The sequence below is a fragment of the Littorina saxatilis genome, linkage group LG17, assembly GCF_037325665.1.
Source record: "Littorina saxatilis isolate snail1 linkage group LG17, US_GU_Lsax_2.0, whole genome shotgun sequence".
In the NCBI taxonomy this organism is placed as follows: domain Eukaryota; kingdom Metazoa; phylum Mollusca; class Gastropoda; order Littorinimorpha; family Littorinidae; genus Littorina; species Littorina saxatilis.
In genome coordinates, this window is record NC_090261.1 from 45,996,281 (window position 1) to 46,024,093 (window position 27,813).

General features: G+C 42.9%; 1 protein-coding gene across 1 annotated transcript in view; it reads left to right on the plus strand.

Moving 5' to 3' along the window:
• Positions 1 to 5,361: 5,361 nt before the first annotated feature.
• Positions 5,362 to 27,813, plus strand: part of LOC138953299 (uncharacterized) — a 29,975-nt gene continuing 7,523 nt past the window's right edge. The window contains exons 1-9 of the mRNA XM_070325099.1: positions 5,362 to 5,876; positions 6,841 to 7,017; positions 7,341 to 7,515; positions 8,432 to 8,575; positions 8,876 to 8,940; positions 9,543 to 9,617; positions 10,044 to 10,153; positions 24,880 to 25,123; positions 26,178 to 26,354. Coding sequence (XP_070181200.1) covers positions 5,650 to 5,876; positions 6,841 to 7,017; positions 7,341 to 7,515; positions 8,432 to 8,575; positions 8,876 to 8,940; positions 9,543 to 9,617; positions 10,044 to 10,153; positions 24,880 to 25,123; positions 26,178 to 26,354 — 1,394 coding nt within the window. The 5' untranslated portion in view covers positions 5,362 to 5,649. The remainder of the gene's footprint in view (positions 5,877 to 6,840; positions 7,018 to 7,340; positions 7,516 to 8,431; positions 8,576 to 8,875; positions 8,941 to 9,542; positions 9,618 to 10,043; positions 10,154 to 24,879; positions 25,124 to 26,177; positions 26,355 to 27,813) is intronic.

Genomic DNA, 27,813 nt, shown 5'->3' on the forward strand with positions numbered 1-27,813 from the left:
GTTAAAATATTTAGTCAAAACTTGACTAAATATAAAAACATCACCTTTAGTAAGTACGGCAGTCGTGTTTGTTTATCTTCAGAAGACTACGGTGCTTGGAGCTGTTCTGCGAATTAACAGCCAGTCAGTGCTGATGTGATCAAGTGCAGAAAGTGACATACAGAATGATGAATAAGCTTATTCTTGAAAGCTTCAAGGGGTAGGCCTAGCAGGAAACGAATCAAAGGCTCTCTTGGGGGTGTAAGGGCTAACCTTTAGATCTTCTGACTGGCACACAAGTACCGCACACAGCTTGATACGGTATGACATTGACTGAAATTCCTCTGAACCATTGACACACCTTTTCATGCGATCACTTATTTATCAAATCCACGACTCGATTAATTCGGTCTTGTGTCAAGTTTTGCTGAGTCTACCCCCCCCCCCAAACACACCCACACATACACGTGACGAACCAAACACACTGTACACACATAGGGCCTACACGCAAGCACGCACGCGCGCATACACACGGCACATACACGCACGCACGCACACACACACACACACACACACACACGACGGTGACACACATACTCCGAGTCCCACACACTCACCCACACACACAGCCTGTCCCCTCCCGTCTGCCATTGAAGTGCGGCATTTGAGACCAGCGCTTAATGATTTCAAACACTTTCTGTGCTCTGGCAAACTAATTACACGTGTGAAGTACCTGTTGAGGATCACTCAGGTTTCAAGTTCATACTTGAACTTATTCACCCACCCAGATAGGTCGGCCTATATATATGTCTGTATAGACAAGTTAAAGGGAAGTGCTGAGTAATACAAATAAATGTAATACTGATTCAGCGTTATGTTTTTATGGGAACTCTTGCTTGTGGAATGCACTTCAATTCTTGAGAGTATACACCTTGGGCGTACAATTTGAATTAGGCGGCCTACCATCTTTACTGAATTGACAAGGCAGGGAGCACAGCGGACCGACAGAAAAAATACTAACAGACACTGAGACAGAAATGCGCGCACGCACACAAATACACACACACTGACTCGCACACACACATACCCATACACACACACGCACCGGACGCGCGCACACACACGCACACTGACACACATTAACAAGAAACAGCCACACTGACACGCACACACACAAACATTCACATACACGGTCGAACATCCACGTTAAAAACTCAGTCAAGGGTAGGACATATAAGGAGTTTTGGCACGGTGTCACGTGTGTAAGTTGCGGTACGTGCGCCGCGCGCGCGTGTGCGGTGTCAGTGTGTGTGTACGTGTAAGCTCCCGCGCGTATAGTGTGTGTGTGCGTTTGTGTGTGAGCGGCGTTGTAGTGTGTCTGTTTCAGTGCCAGCCCATCTCAGTGTCAGGCAGCCTGTCAGAGACTGTAGAGTACCTGTATACTCTATAGTCTCTGAGCCTGTCTTGTCTGTGTGTTTGTGACCTGCACGGTGTAAATGGTGCAGCTGATCTTATTTTCTCACGTGCACTAGTTCATCGTCAGTGACACATTGTCACCATGTGAAAGTGAAACTGACCCAGCTGCTTAGAGATCGAGGTATTAACAGCTGGATTACGGTGTGATACTTACAATGTCGATCATTTGTCAGGAGCACACACAAAATCCCACACTGACATCCTTCCAGTGCAACATCTATACGCATGACTCAAGTGTGTGTGTGTGTGTGTGTGTGTGTGTGTACACGGTTTGTGTGTCACGTGTGTGCCAGTGTGTATCAGTGTATGTGTGTGTGTGTGCACGGTTTGTTTGTGTGTCAGTGTGTGTGTGTGTGTGTGCCGTGTGTGTGCATTGCGGTCCTCTAACCAAAAAGGAGCTAAAGAAAGCAATAACAAGCATAAAGACAGGAAACAAGTCCACTGGCAAAGATCCAATTTCATATAAAATGATACAATACTTCCCTGACATACTGCTTAAGTTTTTCCAATCCTGTTATGAAAGCAACACAATTCCCAAGGCGTGGAAAGAAGCGCTGGTGATAGCAATTCCAAAAGACGGAAAACCAAAGCAGTTAGCATCTAGTTACAGGCCCATATCTCTCACGCCCCATATTGGCAAAATCTATGAACGAATCATCAAGAATAGGCTGGAACACTACTTAGAGAAACATGGCATCATCCCCACGTGCCAGGCCGGCTTCAGAAAGTCCAGGTCCTGTACAGATAACATTGTTAAACTAGCTGCCCACATTAAAAAAAACTCGAGCAAGAAACAAAACCATGTTTGCCACCTTCTTTGACATTAAACGCGCCTACGATTCAGTCTGGTACACCAAACTATTGGAAAAACTGAAAAACATTGGAATATCAGGAAGACTGTATAATTTCGTGAAGGAATTTATCAACGAAAGGACGTTAGAAGTCCGAGTAGGCAAAGATGTATCCACAGCACACAAAGTTAACATGGGAGTCCCTCAGGGCAGTGTCATTGCCCCGACATTGTTCAGCATCATGCTGTATGACATCCACAGAGCCGAGACGAATGGAACAGTGATTTCACTGTATGCAGACGACCTGGCTCTGTGGTCAAATCACAAACCAAGAGAAACTAAACACAAAACTAACTTAAAGAGATATCAAAACGCAGTAGACAAAATAATCCATTATTTGCACACAAACGGCTTTGAAATCGCCGCCGAAAAAACAACATTCATGGTTGTCACCAGAAAAAAACTACACGAAAAATCCACAATTATCGTCAACAATACACCCATGGAGTCTAAAAAACAAGTCAAATTCCTTGGCGTTACCTTCACCCCGAACCTAACATGGGGGCCACACATCAAAAACCTTGTCGGCAAAACCAAGAAAGCACTAAGTCTCCTCAAAGTATTAAAACGAGAGACCTGGGCCTCAAATAAAGACAGCCTGCTTCACGTTACGAAAGCCATTATAAGATCCCGTTTAACATATGGTCAAGAAGCATTTTTTGCTGCATCAAAATCGAATCTAAAACTATTGGAAAGAGCCGAAATGGCTGCCCTCAAAATCATCTTTGATCTCCCAAAACACTCCATAAACAAATTAGTGTATCAAGAGGCTGGCTGGCTGCCCCTCAATGAAGAAAGAAGACTAAAGTCGGCGCAGTATGTATCAAGAGCCAGTACAGTTGATAATGCTGTGAACGAAGAGCTCACTGCTGAGTTCGACACGATAACCTCGGCCCCTTACCAAAACCTAAAAAGAAAAACACCCACAATATACGAAGCAACAATCCCACTAGCAGACTATGTTCAACCGATATTTCAAGAAAGTGGGGTGAACCCATTAACCCCTTCCCCTTTTGGTTCATGGAGTCCCCCATTATCATCCCTGATCATGATCTGGGTATAACAAAGAAAGATAACCCTGTGCTTGTCTCATCAATAGTAAGAGAAATAATCTCAAACAGTTACAAAGATCACCTACAAATATTTACTGACGGCTCAAAACAAAATGATGGCCAAGCCGGCTGTGCTTTTGTCATCCCTGACCTCAAAATAACTAAAAAATTCAAACTCAACCAGGATGTGTCCATTTTCACTGCAGAAATGTACGCCATCTTAAGAGCATGCCACTATATCAATGACCTCCCTCAACCCCCAACAAGAGTCGTGATTCTCTCCGACTCAAAATCAGCTTTGACTGCTCTCCAAAATGGTTCCAGAAACCGGGAAGAGCTTCAGACGGAAATATTGTTCCTCTGTCACCAGATCATTGCCTCTGGAACAGAACTGACCCTTATGTACATCCCCTCACACACAGGGATCAGAGGCAATGATATGGATGACAGAGCAGCAAAAGAGTCTGTCACAGACCAAGCAGAATTTCATGACCTCAAATTAACAAAGACGGAAGCAAAACACAAAATGGCCAAAGTTGCCTGGCGTCACTGGGAAACAGAATTAAAAACAGAAGGCGATGCCCATGGTTGGCTTATTCTGCCCCGACAAACAAAACAAAACAGGCCTACACTCCCCACCCCCCTCCTTAAAATACTTCGCAGAATTCGCACGGATGAATGCGCTCACAAGTTCTTTCCCCGTCTCTGTGAATGTGGAAAGCTAATATCTTTTTTACACCTCTTTGACCGCTGCCAATTACTCCAACAAGATTTCCGCAACATACACACCCTTGTCAACGAACACAAACTGAAACCCCATGAGTTTGTAGATAAACATTGCACGCTTCAATGGAAGCCAGCATACACCCTGTGTCTCTCAATACATAAGGCTGAAATAGGACATCTGTTTTGAAAACTTCATCCCCTCTCCCCCTCAACCCTCTCTCCCACCGACCCCCCCCCCCCCCCACGCCCAACAACCAAAGCGCCTACAACACCTATCATATAGCTCTATTCAAACAAGGCTAAATCACATACACCGCCCTCCTCCTACCTGAACTTAAGTTCCCCATTCTGATATATTATTTTGGCAAGTTATATTTAATATTCTTATTTGGCTAATAATTTTTTTATTTTTTATTTTTATGTTTCTAGTTACGTATTTATTTACTTATTCAGCCAGTTATTTATTACATTATTTTGGCATTATCCAAAAGTCTGAAAAATATTTTACATGAATAAAAAGCAAATAAGCCTACAAAACCGCTCCACTCCAACTATATTTCGCGTACACAATGGCAACAACCCCAACAAAATCTTTACTTCCATCCCCATTTTGAAATATCGCAACAACATACTTCCAGATCTATAACACGATCATAATTATGTGTTCTCTGTTTGCATGTCTGTCCAGTGTCCTGTCCCCCCATAAAGCATATCAACTCTACCTGTCCCAAGATAGGCCAATTGGTTCTAAGAGGACGTTAAAACTAATTATCATCAATGAGAAGGATTGTTCAGGCAGAGTTTTGCAGTTCGTGACACCGGTTCCAAGCTAGACTGAGACTGCGCCGCCCGGCGCCGGTGACTGGCCGTATTCCATTGCACTGACTGACCGTCCATCATAAGCACCTCCTATATTTCTCATCATTGTTTGGCCGACTGATACGGAAATGTGAAATTATAAGTTCTCAGTGACTGATACGGCTCGGGCTCTGCCCGGCGATACTCAGCTCAGTGAATGCGGGCACTGAGAAGGCCAAACGTGTAGGCTATGGTGTTATAAAGGCTGAGCGCTAGAACGAGGTTAATTTAAAAAAAAAAAATTTTTTACAGCTCAGTATCAGTTTACTGACCCAAACAAAAACAAAGAAAAAACTGAAGTCCACCAATGTCACCGTGAAGCAAAGCGAACGAGAATTACGTAAAACTTAAACTTTACACAATGATGTCACCATGTACTAGGGAGCAACAGTAAGGTGACACCGGTGATTCAAACCCTGTTGCATTAGTTTCAGAGGCAGCTGACTTTCAAAACATGTAATACCATGAACTAACTGTAAGTACGGTAAAGCATGACAGCCTGAGATAGCAGAAAAATAACGTCTGAATTGCATAATTTTGATCGAGTAATTCCAACGGGACACCAAATCTGGCTTTTGACGGTGATCATCACGACGCCTCGTGTTTCCAGTGTTTCCACGACTGACTCGGTCACTTCTTCGCTGCTGTAGGAAATTGTCTATGACTGATCATTGCATTCGAGCAAACGTTGGTAGAAAACTTCCAATATGTCTGAGATTCCTCAAGAAGCGGTTATTTTTGCAACTCTTGTGGGAGGAGCAGTCGTAAAGATGTTGTTCGGAGCGGTTACACGAAAGAACAGACGACGCAAGATGGTGAAGGTCGGCACGGTGTCAGAGCTGAACTGTTACCCTATCAAATCGTGCCGCGGAATATCCGTGCAGGAGGGCATGTGCACACGACTCGGGTTGAAGGTCGGGAAGGCAGCGGACAGGTGGGTTCCTTACATTTTTACATGATAAATATGGGCTATTTAAAGTCTGTATCCCTCTTGCGGATGTGAGGCTATTCATTAGACACACTCTGAGACATTGACTGTTTCTCAAGACCCCGGCGTGAGGTTAATCAGGCTAAGTTCAGTTTTACATGAGGATGCTCAAATCGTAAAGCCGAATGATTGAATCAGTGACCATTAAGCCGAATTTGCTCTGCCAGTGCTGAGTGGTCATGCTGTCACTGACTTGGGTTTCCGAATACTGACACTGTTTGACGTTATGCCCGGCAAGACCGGACTGAGAACCCAATGCCGGGCCACCCGGACCAGGCCGCCGGGGAGCGCATGATGTCGATTCATTCAAGCAGTGGTTCCAAGGGTCAATATATCGCGAAGGATTCAGTGAAGTGATCAACTTCGGCTATTGGAGCCATTGCACCTTCAATATATTTTTTTGGACAGCCATGCGTTCCGGTAGATTCAAAGATGGATGAATCCGAAGGTCAAAATGTCGTGTACTTTTATTGGTCAAACGATTAAGGCCGGGTCCAATGAAGTTTGCTAAAAACAAAACACACACGCATATATTTGAGCAAACCATTTAGTTGGATGAATCGACCTTTTGGTCAATTGACCTTTGGATCTACCAAACCTTGGTTCCTTCGCCCCTGTATCCCTCGCCCCTTAGATCCCTCGTCCCTCGGATCTCCCCCCCCCCCCCCCCCCTCCCTCTTCAGGATCAATTGTCCTGGATCCATCGCCCCTGTATTCATTGACCCTAAGATCTATCAACAAAGACCATCATCTCCCCCCCCCCCCCTCCCACCCCCCGCCCCGCCCAATCCATCCCAGACTCTGTATGGTAACTAAAGTAATATATTTATCTGAGCAAAGTTGAACAAGCGCCGGCTTGACTGATTTATTCCGGATCTTGAAACATATTCATCCATCCATATCTGTGCAGACACTGGATGGTAGTAAGATCCAATGGCGACTTTGTGACGCAGCGTCAGTTCTCCAGAATGGCGCTGATACAAACGGCGATCGAGGGCAATGAGCTCATCGTTGATGCTCCGGACATGCCCACCCTCAAGCTGCCCCTCAACCCAATCACTGACAGATGGCATGTTATGATATGCAGGTTGGTGTTATATTTATAATAATGTATTCCGAAAAGCTCTGAGGCGATTCAGTATTTGGTAAAATAATGCTTTTCAAATAAGACTAGGCCTGATGAAAAAAAAGGGTTGGAGCTCCGAGGTCAAGAACTTCATCCTTAGTTCTAAGTCAATGTTCGTAGTTCTTGGTCAATGTTCGTGAAGGGTGTGTGTGTGTGTGTGTGTGTGTGTGTCCTCTCTGGCTTGATTGAAGTTACTCATTGTATGGGCCTGAAAGGAACCTATATAAGATAGAAAGACTAGATAACAAAGGAACTAACACTGACATGAATAAAACCATGTGCAGAGTGTGGGATTTGAGAACAGAGGGCATGGACTGTGGGGACGACGCAGCATACTGGTTCTCCACCTTCCTCAAAGTGGAAGGTGTACGCATGGTCTATTCAGCCCCGGACATAGACCACCGCGACCTCACCAAGGTCCCAAAGCCCATGGGCAACTTCACCGTCCCCGGAGATCAGGTCTGACTTTTCTTCAATTTTTTTGTCTTTGCTTGTTGCTGGATTACTTGTTTGCTGTTTTTGTTCAGTTTACGTTGCGATGATCTAAATTGCGTTCTCTTGTTTTTGCTTTGAATGCACAGTATTTGTTCCAGGTGGACGTCGCAAAGAGAGGCTTATGTAACCATTAGCGATCGACTGTTTCATGCCGGCGTATGTTAACATAATCTTTATGTATATATACGACTTGTGTCTGTCTGTGTGTGTGTGTGTGTGTGTGTGTGTGTGTGTGTGTGTGTGTGTGTGTGTGTGTGTGTGTGTGTGTGTGTCTGCGATGCACGCCCCAGGTTCTCGATGGATCTGTTTCAAATTTGGTGGGCATATTCAGGTAGACCCCGGACGGGCACAACCTGCTCGATGAGATATTTCAACACGTGCTCTCAGCGCGCAGCGCTGAACCGATTTTGGTTTTTCTCTGGATCCATTCCCAGTAACTCTTCCCGCTTATCTTCTCCAGTGTTTTCAGCGTTTATCTCCCTTCCTTCGTGTGGCGTCAATCCATATTCCCGTTTCTATTTTTAGAAGGTCACTGTCGACAACGCTCAATCCATATTCCCGTTATACTATATTTACTCTTCTCCAGTGTTTTGCGCATAAGTTATCTCCCTTCCTTCGTGCGGTGCGCCGGCAAAGCCGGCGTACACCCGGCAAAGCCGGGTCCCCGGCGCAGCCGGGTATTTCGGCTCAACTTCTTCCCGGCGAAGCCGTACCCGGCGAAGCGGGTATTCATCTAGTCTACAGATAGTGAGATACGTTTAGACAGCCAAACGTGCATGAGTGAATCCTCGTGAATACCAAACCAAGCAGCTGTGCGCCTGATTGGGTCAGTTGTCCAGCGACTCTGTGTGCTATAGAGTTGACCTTTACCTCAACACAGGCGGCGTTCAGCGATTTCTCGGCCTACTTTGTCTTGACGGAGGAATCCCTGGCAGCCTTGAACGAAAATCTGGCGGAGAAGGTGACCATGGAACGCTTCAGACCCAACATCGTCATTACAGGCAGTCCGGCGGCGTTTGATGAGGTAGGCTACGGCCATACGGGTGAATGACTGTTGGCATCGTCTGCTTTTTAGTTCGTCCTTGTGTTTACTTTGGACAAGATCTTGATTTTTTTTCTTGAAGAGGTTTTGGTGCGGGGTTTTTTCGTGACGTCAGACTATGCTTGCTCGTATCCGCTTTGTTTCAACTGGTTGTATTAGCCTAAATCTGACCTGGTCACAGTCGACGTCGGAGATATCGCACTTTTAACTAGTTGTTCCTTTACTGATAGTTTGCATAGAGTCTGATTTGTTTTGGTTAACTGATGGTGAACTGACGTGCAGGACGACTGGGGTGAAGTGGAGATTGAAGAATCCGCCATATTGAGGATGCTCGACCGTGGCTCCAGGTAATGGCCAACATTTCAGTTTTCGAGTCTAGACTGTTTGAGTAAGATGAAGCAGCCCTGTGAACCTTCCAACCCAAACACACAGGCAGAAAGACCACATATACCCAAAGAAACACTTGACATTCTCATACATTTGCGGCGAGGATTCACACCTCTTCTCAATGATAATGAACATTAGTCTCAGTTCACCGTCAGAAAAAGGCTATCTTATGACCTATAGATGTCACCCATGTATACACACAGACACAAACTGTAATGTTCACGAAGAGTCTCCTTCGCGGCACACACACAGACACACACACACACAAACCACCTAAACACACACACACACACACACACACATACACATACACTCACACCCTACACACACACGCACGCACGCACGCACACACGCACACACGCACATACATACACACACACACATACACATCCTGTGTATTTTGATGTTTTTGCTTACGTTGTTATTAATTAATTTTTTCTTTCTTTTTTCTTTCTTTTTTCTTTCTTTTTTCTTTCTTTTTTGTTGTTGTTGTTTGTTTGTTTACCACAATGACTGTTCCTTTTATTGGGTTTCGACATTTTCTTTGTCTGATCACGTGCAGATGTGTGATAACCACGATCAACCCAGACACAGGCGAAAAGGACCCCAACTCGCAGCCCTTAGAGACTCTCAAGGCGTAAGTTAACATAAATCATAAAGATTACCCTTCAGAGCTTCAGAGTCTTAGGAAATCGTATGTCCTTTTCTCAGAGAGCTGCTCGGGGTGGTCCCAGAAACTCTGAGTGGCAACTATCCTAAGGCAGCCTCCATTGTGGTAGTCATGGCAAGGTGATTTATCAAACGATCAATACCACTGGGGCCTGAGACCAACTTTGCGTTTGATGAACGCGAACTTGTGTTAACATTTTATTAAATGAAACCAAAAGCATTCATGTATTTCATGAATTAACTTTTTTTTAAATTAATTAAGGACTCCATAAAGAAAAGTAGTTTTTGCTTACTTGGTGGGTGGTAGGGTTTAACGGAGAGGTAGCAAATGTTCTTCTTGCATTCACACAACGAACATTTCAAAATCACTCTCAACATAATGGTTTTCTTCCAGAATGCGGTGTTTCCCGGAGTACGGCAGCAGCCCGCTATTTGGTGTCAACGCAACAGTGGAAACGGAGGGAAAAGTCCGAGTGGGTGACGCAGTGTATGCTTTCATGAAATGACATTATTTTATGTTGCGTCAAAGTATTCCTAAAGCTAGATCATTATGAACATTCGTGAATGGCGAATCTGTGTGATGAGTATGTGGATTTGATTTCAGAGTATTGAAGTATATTGTTATAAGCTAAGCAAAATTAAGAAGTGTCTGTTGCATATTTTGTCCCCTTCATTATTTGTTCTCCATTGGCGCTGAGTGGAATTGGTGTTTATCAATGTTGTGAGACTGAGCATGGAAATTCCACATAGATTGCATCATGCCGTGTCTGTTGTGCTTGTTATTCAAATTAACCACCTTAGCCGCTGACTCTGCCGAAAGCACATCAAAGTGAAAGGATTTAAAGACGGTAAAACGGCGGAATTGCTTACCACATACACACTAAAGGTCTGAAATGTATTACATTTTAATTCGGGCTTCCAACATATTGCTCAGTGATTGCACCTCTGTGTGTGTGTGTGTGTGTGTGGGTGTGTGTGTGTGTGTGTGTGTGTGTGTGTGTGTGTGTGTGTGTGTGTGCGTTCGTGCGTGTGTGCGTGCGTGCGTGCGTGCGTGCGTGTGTGTGTGTGTGTGCGTGGGTGCGTGCGTGTTTTCTGGAGTTTCATAGTCAAATCAAAAGCGCAAATGCAACCTGTTACGCAAAGGGTTATTGTTTGCTACACTCAACGTGAAGTATTTTTTATATGGACCAGCATTCCATACATGTCCAATCCATACTTGTTTGAAAATGACCTTTCGATCGGTTAAGCGGCTGTTGTTTTGACTAGTGGGCAAAATGCCATGATATCAGTTGTTAATTTTTACTACAAAATGTTCTATTATGAGTTTTGCCTATGAGTTTTGCCTGGTGGCGTAAGCATTATCTGTAATCAGAAAAGTGTACAGTATTTTTATTTACGTAAAATATTGTCTTGTCTACATTTAACCATTTCTGATCAACTCTTTGTGGATACATTAATAATGGAAATAAGGAAAAAAAACCTAGACTACAGTTCAAAGAAAAAGAAAGAAGACACAAAAACAGAAAAACTCTTGGAAGAAGAAATTCAGTCCCTGGAAAATATAGTGAATAAAACAGAAAATGAAATGCAGGAGCTGCAATTAAGGAAAGAAACTTTGGTAAATTTGAGGAAAAACAAAATTCAGGGTATTCTTATTCGTAGTAAGGCACGTTGGGCGGCGGAAGGAGAGAAAGTTACAAAATATTTTTGTAATTTAGAAAAACGCCATTTCGTTAGTAAGCAGATATATTGATGATATGTTACAGGAAACAAAGAGTATTATCAGAATTTATATTCAGAAAGGCAGGTAAAAGACAGAGACTTAGAAAGCTATGTTCACACGTTACCGAGATTGTAGATGCTGATGCTCTTGAGGGTATAATAACTTTGCAAGAAGCTTCAATAGCACTCAGAAACATGAAAAATGGAAAAAGCCCAGGAACAGATGGGATGACAGTGGATTTTTTCAATTTTTTTTGGAGACAAATTGGAGGCTTTGTTGTACGTTCTCTGAATGAAGGCTTCCATAACAAAGAAATGTCTGTAACACAAAGAGAGGGTATAATAATATGTTTGCCGAAAGGCGATAGAACAAGGGAACACCTAAAAAATTGGAGACCAATATCATTATTAAATGTTGTGTACAAAATTGGCTCTTCGTGCATTGCTAACAGAATAAAATCAGTTCTGCCAAAACTTATTCATGACGACCAAACTGGTTTTGTTTCAGGAAGGTACATAGGCGATAACCTGAGACTTGTACATGATATTATATATTATTTGAAAGAAAAAAATCTTCCGGGTCTACTGGTTTCAATAGACTTTGAGAAGGCCTTCGACTCTATTAATTGGAGTTACATGTACAAGGTCTTAGAACTCTTTGGTTTTGGTGAAAACATCCGTCAGTGGATTTCTGCTTTTTATAGCAACATAAAATCTTCTGTATTTATTAACGGTAAGGCTTCCTCAAGTTTTAAAGTCGGTCGCGGCTGTAGACAGGGTGATCCAGTCTCTCCCTACTTATTTATTTTATGTGCAGAGTTGTTGGCCTGTAAAATAAGGGAAAATGATAATATAAAAGGAATTACAGTTTCGGACACAGAGTGCAAAATCAGTCAGTTTGCAGATGACACCTCCTTATTTTTGGAAGGTGATCAGGATTCATTTGTAGAACTTTTTAAAGATTTAGCAGACTTTGAATCTATCTCGGGGCTGAAGCTTAATTATGAGAAAACCTGTAACGTTTGGCTAGGCAGTAAAAGAAATAGCAATATTCAATATGTACCCAATTTTCAAATGACGTGAAATCCAGCACAGTTTAAATTATTAGGACTCTGGTTTACAAATGATCTTCCAAATATGGCAGAGATGAATTTTATGGATAAATTCAATCAAACAAAACAGTTATTTAATACATGGATGAAACGTTCTATTACACCTGCAGGATAAGTGGCGGTTTTGAAGTCTCTTGTGTTATCAAAGCTTGTCTATCTGTGGATCATGTTGCCCAATCCCCCAGACCATCTGATAACTCAGGTGCAAAATATGTGCTTCACTTTTGTATGGGATAAAAGACGAGACAAAGTCAAGCGGTCCAATGCTGTGCACCCCATTGAGAAAGGAGGGTTGAATATTCCACACGTAGCTACATACATTAAATCACTAAAACTTACTTGGCTCAAGAAATGTCTTTCAGACCCTTGTAACCCAAAATGGAAACAACTTTTAGTCAAAGAATGTCCTGAAATTAATATGCTGGAAGAATACGGTCCTGTTGTCTTGAAGAATGCCATTCGTAATCACACAATAAATTTATTTTGGAACAATTTGTGTTTGATTCTTACTTGGAACTTTATGACAGCGTTCCAGTGAAAGAAGGGGCAGAGATCTTGATGGAACCCCTGTTTTTTAATAACAAATTTCAGATTGATAACAAGGTTGTGTATTTTGAAGATTGGATAGAGAAAGATGTGTTTTTTTGTAAAAAAAATCTTGTAAATGACACAGGCAAATTTTTATCCTTGGGAGATTTTCAAACAAAATTCAATATCCAGGTTCCGTTTCTGGATTTTTGTGGACTCGTCAGTGCGGTCAAGCAAAAATTGAGAAAACACAACATTCAATTAGAAGACAACAATGGTTTTAAATCGCACAAAACATTTGACATTGTAACTAGATCTCCAAAAGGAGCCAAAGTGTTTTATGATGTAATGTTGGGTGAACACACACTTCCCAATGCCTGCAAAAGCTGGGAACGGATAATTGGCATGGAGGTTGAATGGCCGAACATTTTCACGACCACAAAGAAAATCAAGGAAACAAAACTACGCTGGTTTCAGATGAAAATTAATCACAGAGTGCTTGTTACTAATAGTATTTTGAAAAGCATGGGTGTGACTGCTAGTGATGAGTGTAATTTTTGTAAACGAAAGAGAGACACAATATTTCATTATCTCTGGGAATGCGAGTGCGTGCAGACTTTTTGGAATGCGTTTGTCAATTTCCTAAGGGAGAAATGTGTAAATTGTACCCGACTTGCTTTGAACCCTACTCTTGTACTGTTTGGCAATGACAATAAAACAAAAGTCGATGAAGGTTTTTCATACATATTATTAATTGCCAAGTTTTTTGTTTATAAGTGTAGACTTGCTAAAGTCCAACCAACTCTCAACATGTACTTCAGAGAACTTGCATATGTACACAAAATAGACAAACAAGTACATCAGATTACAATGAGTTATGACAAATACATTCATAAGTGGGCTGCGTACACAGATCTGATACAAGAGTAACTGCACACACTTTCCTGCTTTTGTATACCTAAATACACTTTATTTTCTGCCATTGTATACATAATGTGTTTTTGTTAATGTCACAATGTTCTGAATTGCCTTTCCCATACTGTGAACCTACCAATACATGCATGTAACCTTTTCTGAATAAAAAAAATTGTGAAGAAAAAAAAAAAAATATTGTCTTGTCCAAACGTAACTTGTCTATTTGTAGGCTATGTGCTTGCTAAAGCAAAGAGTTTTTCATAAGTGTATATATTGTTGTTTTGTTGCGTTTGGCAACAACGTATTATGTGTATTCAGGAAAATGCAGTGCATTTTTAACTTATGTTAAAATATGTTCTGCTGAGATTTTACTCGTGTCTTTTTTGAATGTTCTCCCTGAAGTAAAGATTTGTGCACTGACGAATGCTCGTTTTGAACTAAGTCAAAATGATTATTACTGGTCTACAAAACACTGCCCACTGATTTTCACATTGATCTCTTCCGCGTAGAGTATTAAGTACAGTATTCAAGTACAGATTCGGAGGACTGAAGTTACGCTACTACTGCAGTTTACTTTGCTCGATCTCAAAACAAAAACCTCTATGCATGCTTAATATAGCACGAGAAGACCAACTTTTAACGAATATCATTGTTGCGTTCGGGGCGGGGATGTAGCTCAGTCGGTAGCGCGCTGGATTTGTATCCATTGGCCGCTGTCAGCGTGAGTTCGTCCCCACGTTCGGCGAGAGATTTATTTCTCAGAGTCAACTTTGTGTGCAGACTCTCCTCGGTATCCGAACACCCCCGTGTGTACACGCAAGCACAAGACCAAGTGCGCACGAAAAAGATCCTGTAATCCATGTCAGAGTTCGGTGGGTTATAGAAACACGAAAATACCCAGCATGCTTCCTCCGAAAGCGGCGTATGGCTGCCTAAATGGCGGGGTAAAAACGGTCATACACGTAAAAGCCGTGGGAGTTTCAGCCCATGAACGAACAAACAATTGTTGCGTTCTCTACTGAGCTTTTGGAAGAATTATATGATGTAGAATAAAACCAAACGAGAAAGCTATGTTGTTGGGACGTTTAATTATTGACAACACAAAACGTTACGTGCACAGATATTTCAACCCAGCTGTCTTTTAAGTGCACAGACAGACAAACACTAATTATAGAGAAAAAAAACTTATTTGACAAAATGTTCAGCCGCTTGCACACAAGCGAGGCAATCTTCCTTCTTGTGTCTTCCCTGCAAGCGGCTGAACATTTTTTCAGATAAATTTGTTCTGGATAATTAGTGTTTGTCTGTGCACTTACAAGACCAATGGGTCGAAATATCTGTGAACGTAACGTTTTGTGTTGTCAATAATTAAACGTCCCAACAACATAGCTGTCTCGTTTTTAGATTCTGAATTTTGAAACGTTGGCAGTCTATTTGTTTTTGGATGTTATATGATGTAGAGCTTCATTTGAGTACAAACTTGCTCTCGGCTGTTTGCTCATTCCGTTCTCATCAATATCAGCAAACAAAGGAGAAGAAAAAAAAAGCTGCGTTGCTTTCTCCCTATTTTCTGTCCCGCAGTCAACATAGTTTCTGCCATTCTGTTAATGCAACAATGATGCGTGTAATTTAAAAGTTGTAATTTTGTTGTTGTAATATTGCCAGGCTATTGTTGTTACTTCTGATGAGTCAACAGTTTTCAAAGAATAAACATTGTCATTGCCAAACGTTTCTTCAAGTCTTGCTTACTCAAAATACTGATTTTTTTTAATCTTTACTTTGCATAGCTATTCTTGGCATTTCTCAACGTAACTCGCATGTGCATAAGTAAGCAAACGTAACTTTTGAGGTAAAAGAGAGTGCAGGAAGAAGGCATATATAAGCGGACCACGGGCGTACATAAACTGACAAACAAACAAGCACACACACGCATTCAAACTGAACGGGCGTACGCCTTCCCGCAAGCACCTGCACTGGCACACACACACACACACACACACACACACACACACACACACACACACACACACCACACACATAGTGACACACACACACACACACACACAGTGACACACACGCACACACTACACGCACACATACAGTGACACACACACATCGCAGTACTGACACACACGCTGAATCACATACACGCACGCAAGAATGAACGCCGCATTCACACACACACACACACATACACACACCGTCACACACACACACACTCATACACACACACACACACTGACACACACATCTATGATACAACGGATGGAGACTAGCCAACTCAGTGACACACATTCAGGCACATCGAGTCAGAGACACTGTGACACGCACACGCCAAGCATACACTGACTAACATACACACACACCGTCACACACCGTCGTACACACACACACACACGTACTCACACACACACACACACACACACACACACACCGGGTACACAGTACACACACGTCACACATACACACACACACACAAACACTCACACACACACACACGCACACACACACACACACACACACACACACACACACACACACACACACACACACAGATTAACGCCTAAGTGAAATAGAACACATGCGGCCCCGAAACCGCACGGCCAAAACCAAACTAGGAGAACCTTTTTTACATTTAGTCAAGTTTTGACTAAATATTTTAACATCGAGGGGGAATCGAAACGAGGGTCGTGGTGTATGTGCGTGTGTGTGTGTGTCTGTGTGTCTGTGTGTGTGTGTGTGTAGAGCGATTCAGACTAAACTACTGGACCGATCTTTATGAAATTTGACATGAGAGTTCCTGGGTATGAAATCCCCGAACGTTTTTTTCATTTTTTTTATAAATGTCTTTGATGACGTCATATCCGGCTTTTCGTGAAAGTTGAGGCGGCACTGTCACGCCCTCATTTTTCAACCAAATTGGTTGAAATTTTGGTCAAATACTCTTCGACAAAGCCCGGGGTTCGGTATTGCATTTCAGCTTGGTGGCTTAAAAATTAATTAATGACTTTGGTCATTAAAAATCTGAAAATTGTAAAAAAAAATAAAAATGTATAAAACGATCCAAATTTACGTTTATCTTATTCTCCATCATTTGCTGATTCCAAAAACATATAAATATGTTATATTTGGATTAAAAACAAGCTCTGAAAATTAAATATATAAAAATTATTATCAATTTTTTTTTTTCGAAATCAATTTAAAAACACTTTCATCTTATTCCTTGTCGGTTCCTGATTCCAAAAATATATAGATATGATATGTTTGGATTAAAAACACGCTCAGAAAGTTAAAACGAAGAGAGGTACAGAAAAGCGTGCTATGCAGCATAGCGTAACCACTACCCCGCTCTTCTTGTCAATTTCACTGCCTATGCCGTGAGCGGTGGACCACGAGTATACGGTCTTGCTGCGTTGCATTGCGTTCAGTTTCATTCTGTGAGTTCGACAGCTACTTGACTAAATATTGTATTTTCGCCTTACGCGACTTGTTTACATTTAGTCAAGTTTTGACTAAATGTTTTAACATAGAGGGGGAATCGAGACGAGGGTCGTGGTGTATGTGTGTGTGTGTGTCTCTGTGTGTGTGTGTGTGTGTGTGTGTGTGTGTGTGTGTGTGTGTGCGTCTGTGTCTGTGTCTGTGCGTGTGTGTGTGTAGAGCGATTCAGAGTAAACTACTGGACCGATCTTTATGAAATTTTACATTAGAGTTTCTGGGAAAGATATCCCCAGACGTTTTTTTCAATTTTTCGATAAATGTCTTTTATGACGTCATATCCGGCGTTTTGTAAAAGTTGAGGCGGCACTGTCACACCTTCATTTTTCAATCAAATTGATTGAAATTTTGGCCAAGCAATTTTCGACGAAGGCCGGACTTCGGTATTGCATTTCAGCATGAAGTCTTAAAAATTAATTAATGACTTTGGTCATTAAAAATCTGAAAATTGTAATTAAAATTATTTTTTTATAAAACGATCCAAAATTACTTTTATTTTATTTTTCATCATGTTCTGATTCTAAAAATATATAAATATGTTATATTCGGATTAAAAACAAGCTCTGAAAATTAAAAATATAAAAATTATGATTAAAATTAAATTTCCGAAATCGATTTAAAAACAATGTCATCTTATTCCTTGTCGGTTCCTGATTCCAAAAACATATAGATATGATATGTTTGGATTAAAAACACGCTCAGAAAGTTAAAACGAAGAGAGGTACAGTAGACCGTGCTATGCAGCACAGCGCAACTGCTACCGCGCTAAACAGGCTCGTCACTTTCACTGTCTTTTGCACTAGCGGCGGACTACGGTCATTGTGAAAAAATGCAGTGCGTTCAGTTTCATTCTGTGAGTTCCACAGCTTGACTAAATGTAGTAATTTCGCCTTACGCGACTTGTTTTAGGTCAGTCTCACTTTGTTTGCTTGTGTTCTCTGCTCTACGTTAGCAAACTTCGGGACTAAAATCTTTTGCATTGACGCTGAAAACACTCGCGGTGCAGTTTGTGTCGGTCTGCGTACTGGAGTGTTGATACATTGACGTGTGCCGCATTATTGTACGCTATCTAGCCTACAGCTTCTTTTCAATGTTGGTGAATATGGTGTAATCTACGGTGATATGCACACACGCAGGCGTTTCTAGTGTATAGTTTGAGGCATAGCAAAAACTCGGTGGCACTGTTTTGGGTGCTGGGTCGAAGAACGCCCTTGGACAACGAAAGTGAGTAATGCTACAGCTGTTCTTTTCTGTCTTTTTCTTGTAACTATGTTGAGATCGCTGTTTACTTGTTTTGCGTCAAATTTAATGCATTGAAGGTGTTTACACAGGGAACATTTGATTCGGCATGATACTCACTCAACACACACACAGACTGATGCGTTTCAAACTGCACATTATCCCCGAGTACGCTAGTACTTGGGCTCAGCAGACTTTAATTGTGTGTCTGTCTGTCTGTCTGTCTGTCTGTCTCGACTTAACAGCTTATTGCTGGGAAACTACTGGGCGCAGTTCGTTCAAAAGTTGATACACTAACTTGATAATAGGTCCGATTGATCGTATTAAAACTTCATAATGTTACCTGGGACCTAAATGCGAAATAATCCACAAAAACGACTCTTGGCGGTGGGCGCAATTCGCGGTGGGATAGAACTGCTGTTCGGCTAATAGAACAGCCAGCCAGTTGGTGGCTTGGTGGAAAGCACGTCCGCCTATGGCCAAAGTGATCCGGGTTCGATTCCCGGCATGGGCGATCTATTTTTTAAAAAAAATTTTTTTTATTAAATTCTTGTTTACTATTGTTTATCCCCGAGTACGCTAGTACTTGGGCTCAGCAGACTTTAATCGTGTGTCTGTGTGTGTGTGAGTCTGTGTGTGTGTGTGTGTCTTTCTCCACTTAACAGCTTATTGCTGGGAAGCTACTGGGCGCAGTTCGTTCAAAAGTTGATACACTAACTTGATAATAGGTCCGATTGATCGTATTAAAACTTCATAATGTTACCTGGGACCTAAATGCGAAATAAACCACAAAAACGACTTGGCGTAGGACGAATTCAAACGGCAACAGCCAGCCTCATAGAACAGCCTGCCAGCACCCAATAGCCTTAAATTTCACTGATAGAATTGTCAGAGTTGGTGGCTTGGTGGTAGGCACGTCCGCCTATGGCCCGAGTGATGCGGGTTCGATTCCCGGTATGGGCGGTCTTTTTTTTTCTTTTTTTTAAAATTCTTGTTTACTATTGTTTATTATGAACGTTTTAATGTTTTATTTTACTCTAATAATTGTTTTTATTGTGTAAAATAAATAAATAATATATATATATATATTTTTTTTTTAAATCCACGTGCACAAGACAAAAAAACTTTCATACTGGGGGAGCGAGCCAGTCTGAAGAGTACTCGGGTCCAGCGCGAGCGTTTTTGGCTCACGTAAGTGTAGCCTATGCGATGATAAACTTTGTCTGTCTGTGCGTGCGTGTGTGTGTGATAGAAACTTTAACATTTCCGAGTCTATGGATTACGTCAGTCTCGGTCAAAAGTGTTCGACGTGTGTGATAGAAACTATTTGAAGACGTCACATTATGACGTAAGAGGGTTAGACGTCACGCAAAGGAATTACTGAAAGTCTCGGTCATTGTTATTGTGAGCGGGCCGAGACTACTTGGCAGATCCAGGGTCTCGCTTTCTTGCACAGTTTCACCTATGATGCTTACTGTGTGTGTGTGTGTGTGTGTGTGTGTGTGTGTGACGGAGTGATTGAGTTTGTGTTACTGTTTGTCGATTTCTTACGTGAGCCTTGAAGGCTTCGCCTCTTGTTTATAATGCGGTTTAAAACTGAAAAAGGTGCATACACTTCAAACTTGGACGTTTGCACTGGTGCACGTTGCATTTTCGTGTCTGTGTTTTTTGTTTGTTTGTTTGTTTGTTTGGTTTTTAGTTTCCATATGTCAATAACTAGACCTCTGAGTGTGTACTCAACTGAGTTTCTTGTTTCAATTCATACTATGTTTTGGATGAGTGTTGAACCTACAGCACATATCTGACTATTTTCGGTAGTGGTATTTGATTTGTTTTGTGCAACCAACTAAAGTTTGCTGGCATTACATGAGTCAAGTTACCCACTGCCAGTATCACATGTGCGCAGTGCATGCGGATGCCGCCGGATGTGTTTTTTTGTGTGTTGTTGTTTGGTTTTTGGGTTTGTCCCGCTTGCGCGTGTGTGCTGGTGGGACTATGTGTGAGTGAGTGTGTTGTGTGCGTGTGTCTGTGTGTAGAGATGATGGGTGTGTGGATGCGTGTGCGAGTGCACGTCATTGCAGTCCGTGCGTGAGCATTTTTTCTATATATCTGTCAGTAACATGTACTGACCTGGCCCGGGACTGAACTTGATATACAGCTTGACATACATAGTCTTGTGATAAACACACCTGTAGGGGTGTGTTGCTTGCTCTTATCAACGTCAGTTTTTGTGCACATAGACAGGTCAACTTCTATGTGGTTTGTATTGGCCTACAATTCAGTTGAACACGGACGGGCGTGGTGGCGGGGTGGTGAGACGTCGGCCTCTTAATCGGAAGGTCGATGGTTCGTTAAGTGTGGAGATTTTTCCAATCTCCCAGGTCAACTTATGTGCAGACCTGCTAGTGGCTTATCCCCCTTCGTCAGCCTGTGTACACGCAACCACAAGAGCAAGTGCGCACGGAAACTTAGATCCTGTAATCCATGTCAGAGTTCGGTGGGTTATAGAAACACGAAAATACCCAGCATGCTTCCTCCGAAAGCGGCGTATGGCTGCCTTAATGGCGGGGTAAAAACGGGTCATACACGTAAAATTCCACTCATGCAAAAACACGAGTGTACGTGGGAGTTTCAGCCCACGAACGCAGAAGAAGAAGAAGTTAAACACGAGTGAGTGAACACAGACGGACAAACACACACACGGACACTGCACACAAAGACACACACACACACACACACACACACACACACACACACACACACACACACACTCACACACTGCACAAACTGAACAGACACACACTGACAAACACACACCACACACACCGTGCACAAACACCGTCACACACACACACACACACACACACACACACACACACACACAGGCACACACGACACACACACACTGACACACAAACACCGGCACACCGTCACACACATACAATAACACCGGCATACAAACAAACCACACACACCCGGCGCGGCACACGGCACACACACACACAGAAACAAACAGAAACACACACTTTGAACTGACGAACAGGCAACAGCTGTCAAACCAATGATTCTGTGAGTGGAAGACCATTTACAACTATAAGTATATATATACTCTCGTGTTCTAATGCACTTCAGTTACTAATGCGTTGTGTGCAGGTAAAATAACAATTCACAGACACAAAATCCTTTATTTGCCCACTTTTTGGTTTGCAATTTTAGTGTTTGGATCGTGTGTGTGTGTGCAGTGTGCGTGCGTGTGTACGGTGTGTGTGTGTGCAGAATGCGTGCGTGTGTACGGTGTGTGTGTGTGTATGTGTGTGAGTGTGTGTGTGTGTTTGAGCCAATGTGTGTGCGTGCGGCGTGAAGAAGAAAATACCCCCCCCCCCCCCCAATTTGTTGGGGTCAAGAAGTTCCATGGAGGGTGGGGGGGTATGGAGGAACACAATCATAGTGTTTTGCTCAGAACATTCGTCATTCCCACCCAAGCAGAGCCGCGCTAGGCGTACGCATTACCGTGAAGCTGGCAGTCAGTGCTACAGCAAATGTCGTCTGTGTCTACCACTCGGTGGTGACTTAATGTGGGTCTATGTAAGCAGATGCCAGCGCAAGCAATCTGATGCAGAGTCAGGAGGCGGTTTGGTACAAGAGAACCTTAGAGGCCACAGCCTCGGCCGTCTAAGGGATCTGTGTGTCTAGAGGCACATTTGGTTTCTGAGGTTCAAGCGGAGCTGTTGCCTCTGCTCCCAAGTTCCCGTGTCTGGAGGCGTTTTTGGTATGGAAGCAAACCTGTAGGTTGGGGCCTCTGCCTTTCAGGATGCCAGGACTACAAAATGTGTGTCTTGGGACACATTTAGCTTAAGATTCCAGAAGTGGATCTGTGCTGTGCTGGGTCTGCTGCAAGCACATTAGAACCAGCTCGCAACAGTTGAGGTGAACAGACTGGTGACCAGGATCATCATCGGTTTCTCTCCGAGTGATGGGTGTGGGCGGAGAAAGTCTCCCAGACTGAGAGCATTCTCCCTTCTGTAGCGGATGAGACTAGACATCTCTTCTTTGAGAGTGTCACAACCTTCAAACACGTGTGTGAGGTGTCCAGTCTTGCCACACAGACAGACTATCTTGTCCCAGTAGATGCGGCTGCTGACTGTGCGCAAGCGAAGCAACAGGCTCGTGGGTCTCGGGGGGAGTGAGAGGTGGTGCCCTTTCCTATTGTAGGGAAGGTGTATCCATCCTCTCTCTTCACATGTTTGTGACAGTGTCTGCTCTCTTTCCTCTCTTTTTATCTTGGCTAGCAGCAGTTTGGCTTCCTGGCAGGAGAGCCGAATGTCTGTCACTGGCATGGTTGACATAGTCGCTGCTTTTGCTGCTCTGTCCGCCATTTTATTTCCCCGGATTCCTGTGTGGGATGGCAGCCACATGAGGAAAAAGTGCGTGCGGCGTGTATGTCAGTGATTGTATATGTGCGTGTGTGTCTCAGTGTGTGTGTAACGGTAGGAACTTGGATACACCCACGGGCACAGTTAGAAAACTGACCTTTGAATTAAAAAAAACCCATGATATCTCAGGCCCTCATCACCGGCCGGTATTGTTAATTGAGCCCGACATACAAATACAGAGATACGGGTATAGTTTTTGACTGTCAGAATACTGACAGATTTTACGAGCAAAAATTCACAGCTTCAGCGTCAAGTTTCGCGCAACGAGCTCCCACCTAGGAATGGCTGTAGAAGAAGAGACCAATGCCACTCAGTGAGACTCTCATAACTGCTAGCATCATCCTGTTTCGTCATGATTCATTCTCACATTTTGCTCCTTAGCTTTGACGATATATTTGAGAGTAACCGTGGTGACAGCTGGTCGCCATCCCTGCCAGCTATAGGCTGTTGGATAGTGGTGTACGTGCCGGACCTGCGCAATATCGTCACAACTGATCAGCTGTGAGAAAACAGTGCTTTTTATATTTAGTCAAGTTTTGACTAAATATTTTAACATCGAGGGGGAATCGAAACGAGGGTCGTGGTGTATGTGTGTCTGTCTGTCTGTGCGTGTGTGTGTGTGTGTGTGTGTGTGTGTGTGTGTGTGTGTGTGTCTGTGTGTGTGTGTAGAGCGATTCAGACTAAACTACTGGACCGATCTTTATGAAATTTGACATGAGAGTTCCTGGGTATGAAATCCCCGAACGTTTTTTTCAATTTTTTGATAAATGTCTTTGATGACGTCATATCCGGCTTTTCGTGAAAGTTGAGGCGGCACTGTCACGCCCTCATTTTTCAACCAAATTGGTTGAAATTTTGGTCAAGTAATCTTCGACGAAGCCCGGACTTCGGTATTGCATTTCAGCTTGGTGGCTTAAAAATTAATTAATGACTTTGGTCATTAAAAATCTGAAAATTGTAAAAAAAAATAAAAATTTATAAAACGATCCAAATTTACGTTTATCTTATTCTCCATCATTTGCTGATTCCAAAAACATATAAATATGTTATATTCGGATTACAAACAAGCTCTGAAAATTAAATATATAAAAATTATTATCAAAATTAAATTTTCCAAATCAATTTAAAAACAGTTTCATCTTATTCCGTGTCGGTTTCTGATTCCAAAAACATATAGATATGATATGTTTGGATTAAAAACACGCTCAGAAAGTTAAAACGAAGAGAGGTACAGAAAAGCGTGCTATGCAGCATAGCGTAACCACTACCCCGCTCTTCTTGTCAATTTCACTGCCTATGCCGTGAGCGGTGGACCACGAGTATACGGTCTTGCTGCGTTGCATTGCGTTCAGTTTCATTCTGTGAGTTCGACAGCTACTTGACTAAATATTGTATTTTTGCCTTACGCGACTTGTTTTTTTTATAGTAGGCCCTACTGAAATTAGTGCTTTCGCTTTTGTGCTGAAGCTCGTGCTTTTTTTGTGTAAAACAAAAAGTATAAGTGACGCACTACACTCACGTGTAGTAATTCAAAGCCAGGGCTTTGTTTTGTGTACTCAGTGAAGTACGGATAATGAGTCGCTGCTGGTTAAACAGATATAATAATGATAATAATTTTAAACATATGAAAATAAAGACAGTTTATATAGCGCGAACCACAGTAATCTATGTTCTCCGCGCGTATATTTCTGTTTAATTATTTCTATTCTCTTTGCAGCAAAGTCGTGTGAACACCGTGGGCTGAGCCTGCAACGACCCCCCATCACACTTTTAAACAAAAGATAAGCCTATATACACACAAAGATGCCGGAGTTTTCCACAGAGTTTACAGTGCTTGCTGCCTTGGTTGCTGTCACTGTGGCCAAATTCGCCTTCGCAGCTATGACAAAGAACAACCGGCGAAACAACATGGTGAAAGTCGGAACGGTCACTCAGCTGAATTACTACCCCGTCAAATCGTGCCGCGGAATCACTGTCAATTCTGGCCTTGGTTCTCCTCTTGGACTAAAAGTCGAAAATGCTGTCGACAGGTGCGTATGTTTGCTTTTGTTGTGGACCTAATTATGCAGATGACTCGTGATATGTGTTATTCCTGTCGCTATTGCAAGTCGGCAAAACACGTTATTCCCCACTCAGTGACTTTCTCAGCAACGCCAACACCTTGACTAAAAAAAGAATTTTTTTTTTTTAAAAGCTGTTTGAAAGTCGTTCTGCTAAAAAAAAACACAAAAAAAACAAACATGCGACGACGACGATGGCTGAGATGAAGGAGAAGTAGAAGCGGATTTGAACTTGGGTCTTTGCCATTCATACAGGCACGCATGCATACACACACATACGCACGCACACACACGCACACACACACACGCACGCACCCTCTACCTCCCACGAACGCACGCACGCACGCACACACACACACACACACACACACACACACCGTGGCACACACACACGCACGCACCCTCTACCTCCCTCGAACGCACGCACACACACACACACACACACACGCACGCACACACATACATACACACACACACCCTACCCCCCCACACACACACACAGCTCAAAACTTGTACCTTGTGACTTCCCAGTCGTCAGCAATGACCTCAGAGAGCAGCAGAGAGGCTGCGCCACTCAGGACAAGCCTCATGACAAAGTTGTAGGGGAGGTAGCTGTGGCACCAAGCCGCACCAGCCAGTTCGACACCTCCCTCCCCACATCGTGATCTCTGGACATTGAGGCGTTCACTTTAGTAAGTATCAGATGCCGGGGCTGCTGCAGACTGTTGACACGGTCCTGGCGGTGTTAGTTGGATTGCTTCCGGGTGCCTTCTTCGGCGTGCCGGCCTGACGTCACTCAGTGGAGGGGCTGTGTGTGTTGATAACGTCACTGGGTGTTGATGATGTCACTGGGGGTTGACTCGATGACGTTTTCGGTTGGAGGAGAAGTTGTGGAGTTGGGTTAGCCATTTCAAAGTTCAGTTTATAAGTTTAATCTGCACACGTTACCAAATGACATCATGTAAAGATGCAAGTTGTACTAGTGGTTCCACAACTGACGATGCCATACACTGTTGATTTACAGACACTGGGTGGTGGTGCGTTCCAATGGTGACTTCATCACGCAGCGTCAGTTCTCCAAGATGGCGCTGATACAGACAGAGGTCCGGGGCAACGACCTTGTGCTCAACGCCCCTGGCATAACCCCTATCAAGGTGCCGCTCTCTCTTCCCGTTACCAATGGCAACGTCGTAAACTGCAGGTACCTGTCACCGTGCGTGCGTGCGTGTGTGTGTGTGTGTGTGTGTGTGGACAAGAGGCTGGGCTGTGGCTGTCAATCGAAGTTTGTCTTGTAAAACTGAGGAGTATCAGAAAACCAAAGGCTGTGGACTGTCGTACTCAGTGGTAGCCTACATGTAGTATCAGACAGGAGAGCACAACCCACCAACAACATGACCTGTCACTCAATCTTTTGTTGTACTCCACTGTCATGAAGTGGATTATAGTGCGAATAAGGAGTTACTTTTATGTATACGTGTTCTGCCCTATCTAATTACACTGACTTCACTCTTCACACTACACACTTCAAACACAGAATTTGGGAGGATACAGACTTATTAATTCCTCACAAATTACAACACAATTCTTCACCTCAAAACATCAATACCAATCAACTTCTCGACCACACAGTTCACACAATCTTATCGCAATCACTCAATAATGTGATTAAATGATATAAAGATACTATTACTATAGATTACTGCACAAGTTAAGGTGTTGACAGACACTCACGAGTTCGTATCACGGCTCACTGCATGTCGTCATTTACACATCCTTGTGCCGCTGAATCCACGTAGATGATGAATTCCCAGAAACTCTCCTTATAGATGCCAACATGCACCTTTCACGTTTCTCCGGATCCCCGAGAAACACTTTCGCCATTAGCGAAAAGAACTGTCGTCTCTACGACCAGTAACGATGGATACTCCTCCGTCCAGCCATCTGCGCCGATGTGGTCTCTTTCGCCACCATCGTTCTGCGCTCTCCCGTGTGAGGTCCGCCCCTCGTACACTCCATGCGGGAAACTCCTCATGGAAACTCCTAAAGAATTAACCCAAGTCTTAATACAAGATTCTCTTAAACCATCTCTTCTTTCTAAACAGTCATGTATCATCTCTCTCGTTCATTCTACATTCACATTCCGTCCACAGTCAATACCCAAGCTATACTTAATCCATGAATCACTTAATCCACTAATGACACTACCATACATAGCATCACTGTCTTAAACATAACATAAATGCGTAACAACATTTATGTTCAAGAATTTCCCAACAAAAACCATAATACAATCACAACAAGAATTCTCTTAAAACTTCTCACTAGAATTTAGTGGACTTTGTATACACTAACATTTACATTCCAGCTATGTATTGAAGCTTCAATAATATACAACATAGTAAATCATTTACCTTAAAGAGACCCGTCTCTTGAAAGAGTGCTTGTTCCCTGAACAAGACCGACACACGCTTACAACCTTCCTGGTTGAAAATCTTAGGTGCTGTAAATGTTCCCAGTTCATAGCCAGCTATATTTCTCAAACTTGTAAACGCAACTCATGTCAAGCTAAAGCTATTTTCTCGTGCAACACACGAAACCCGTGATAACGCTTCTCCTGTCCCCAACGCATTCGCAATTCAATCTTTAGGGAAGTTAAAATC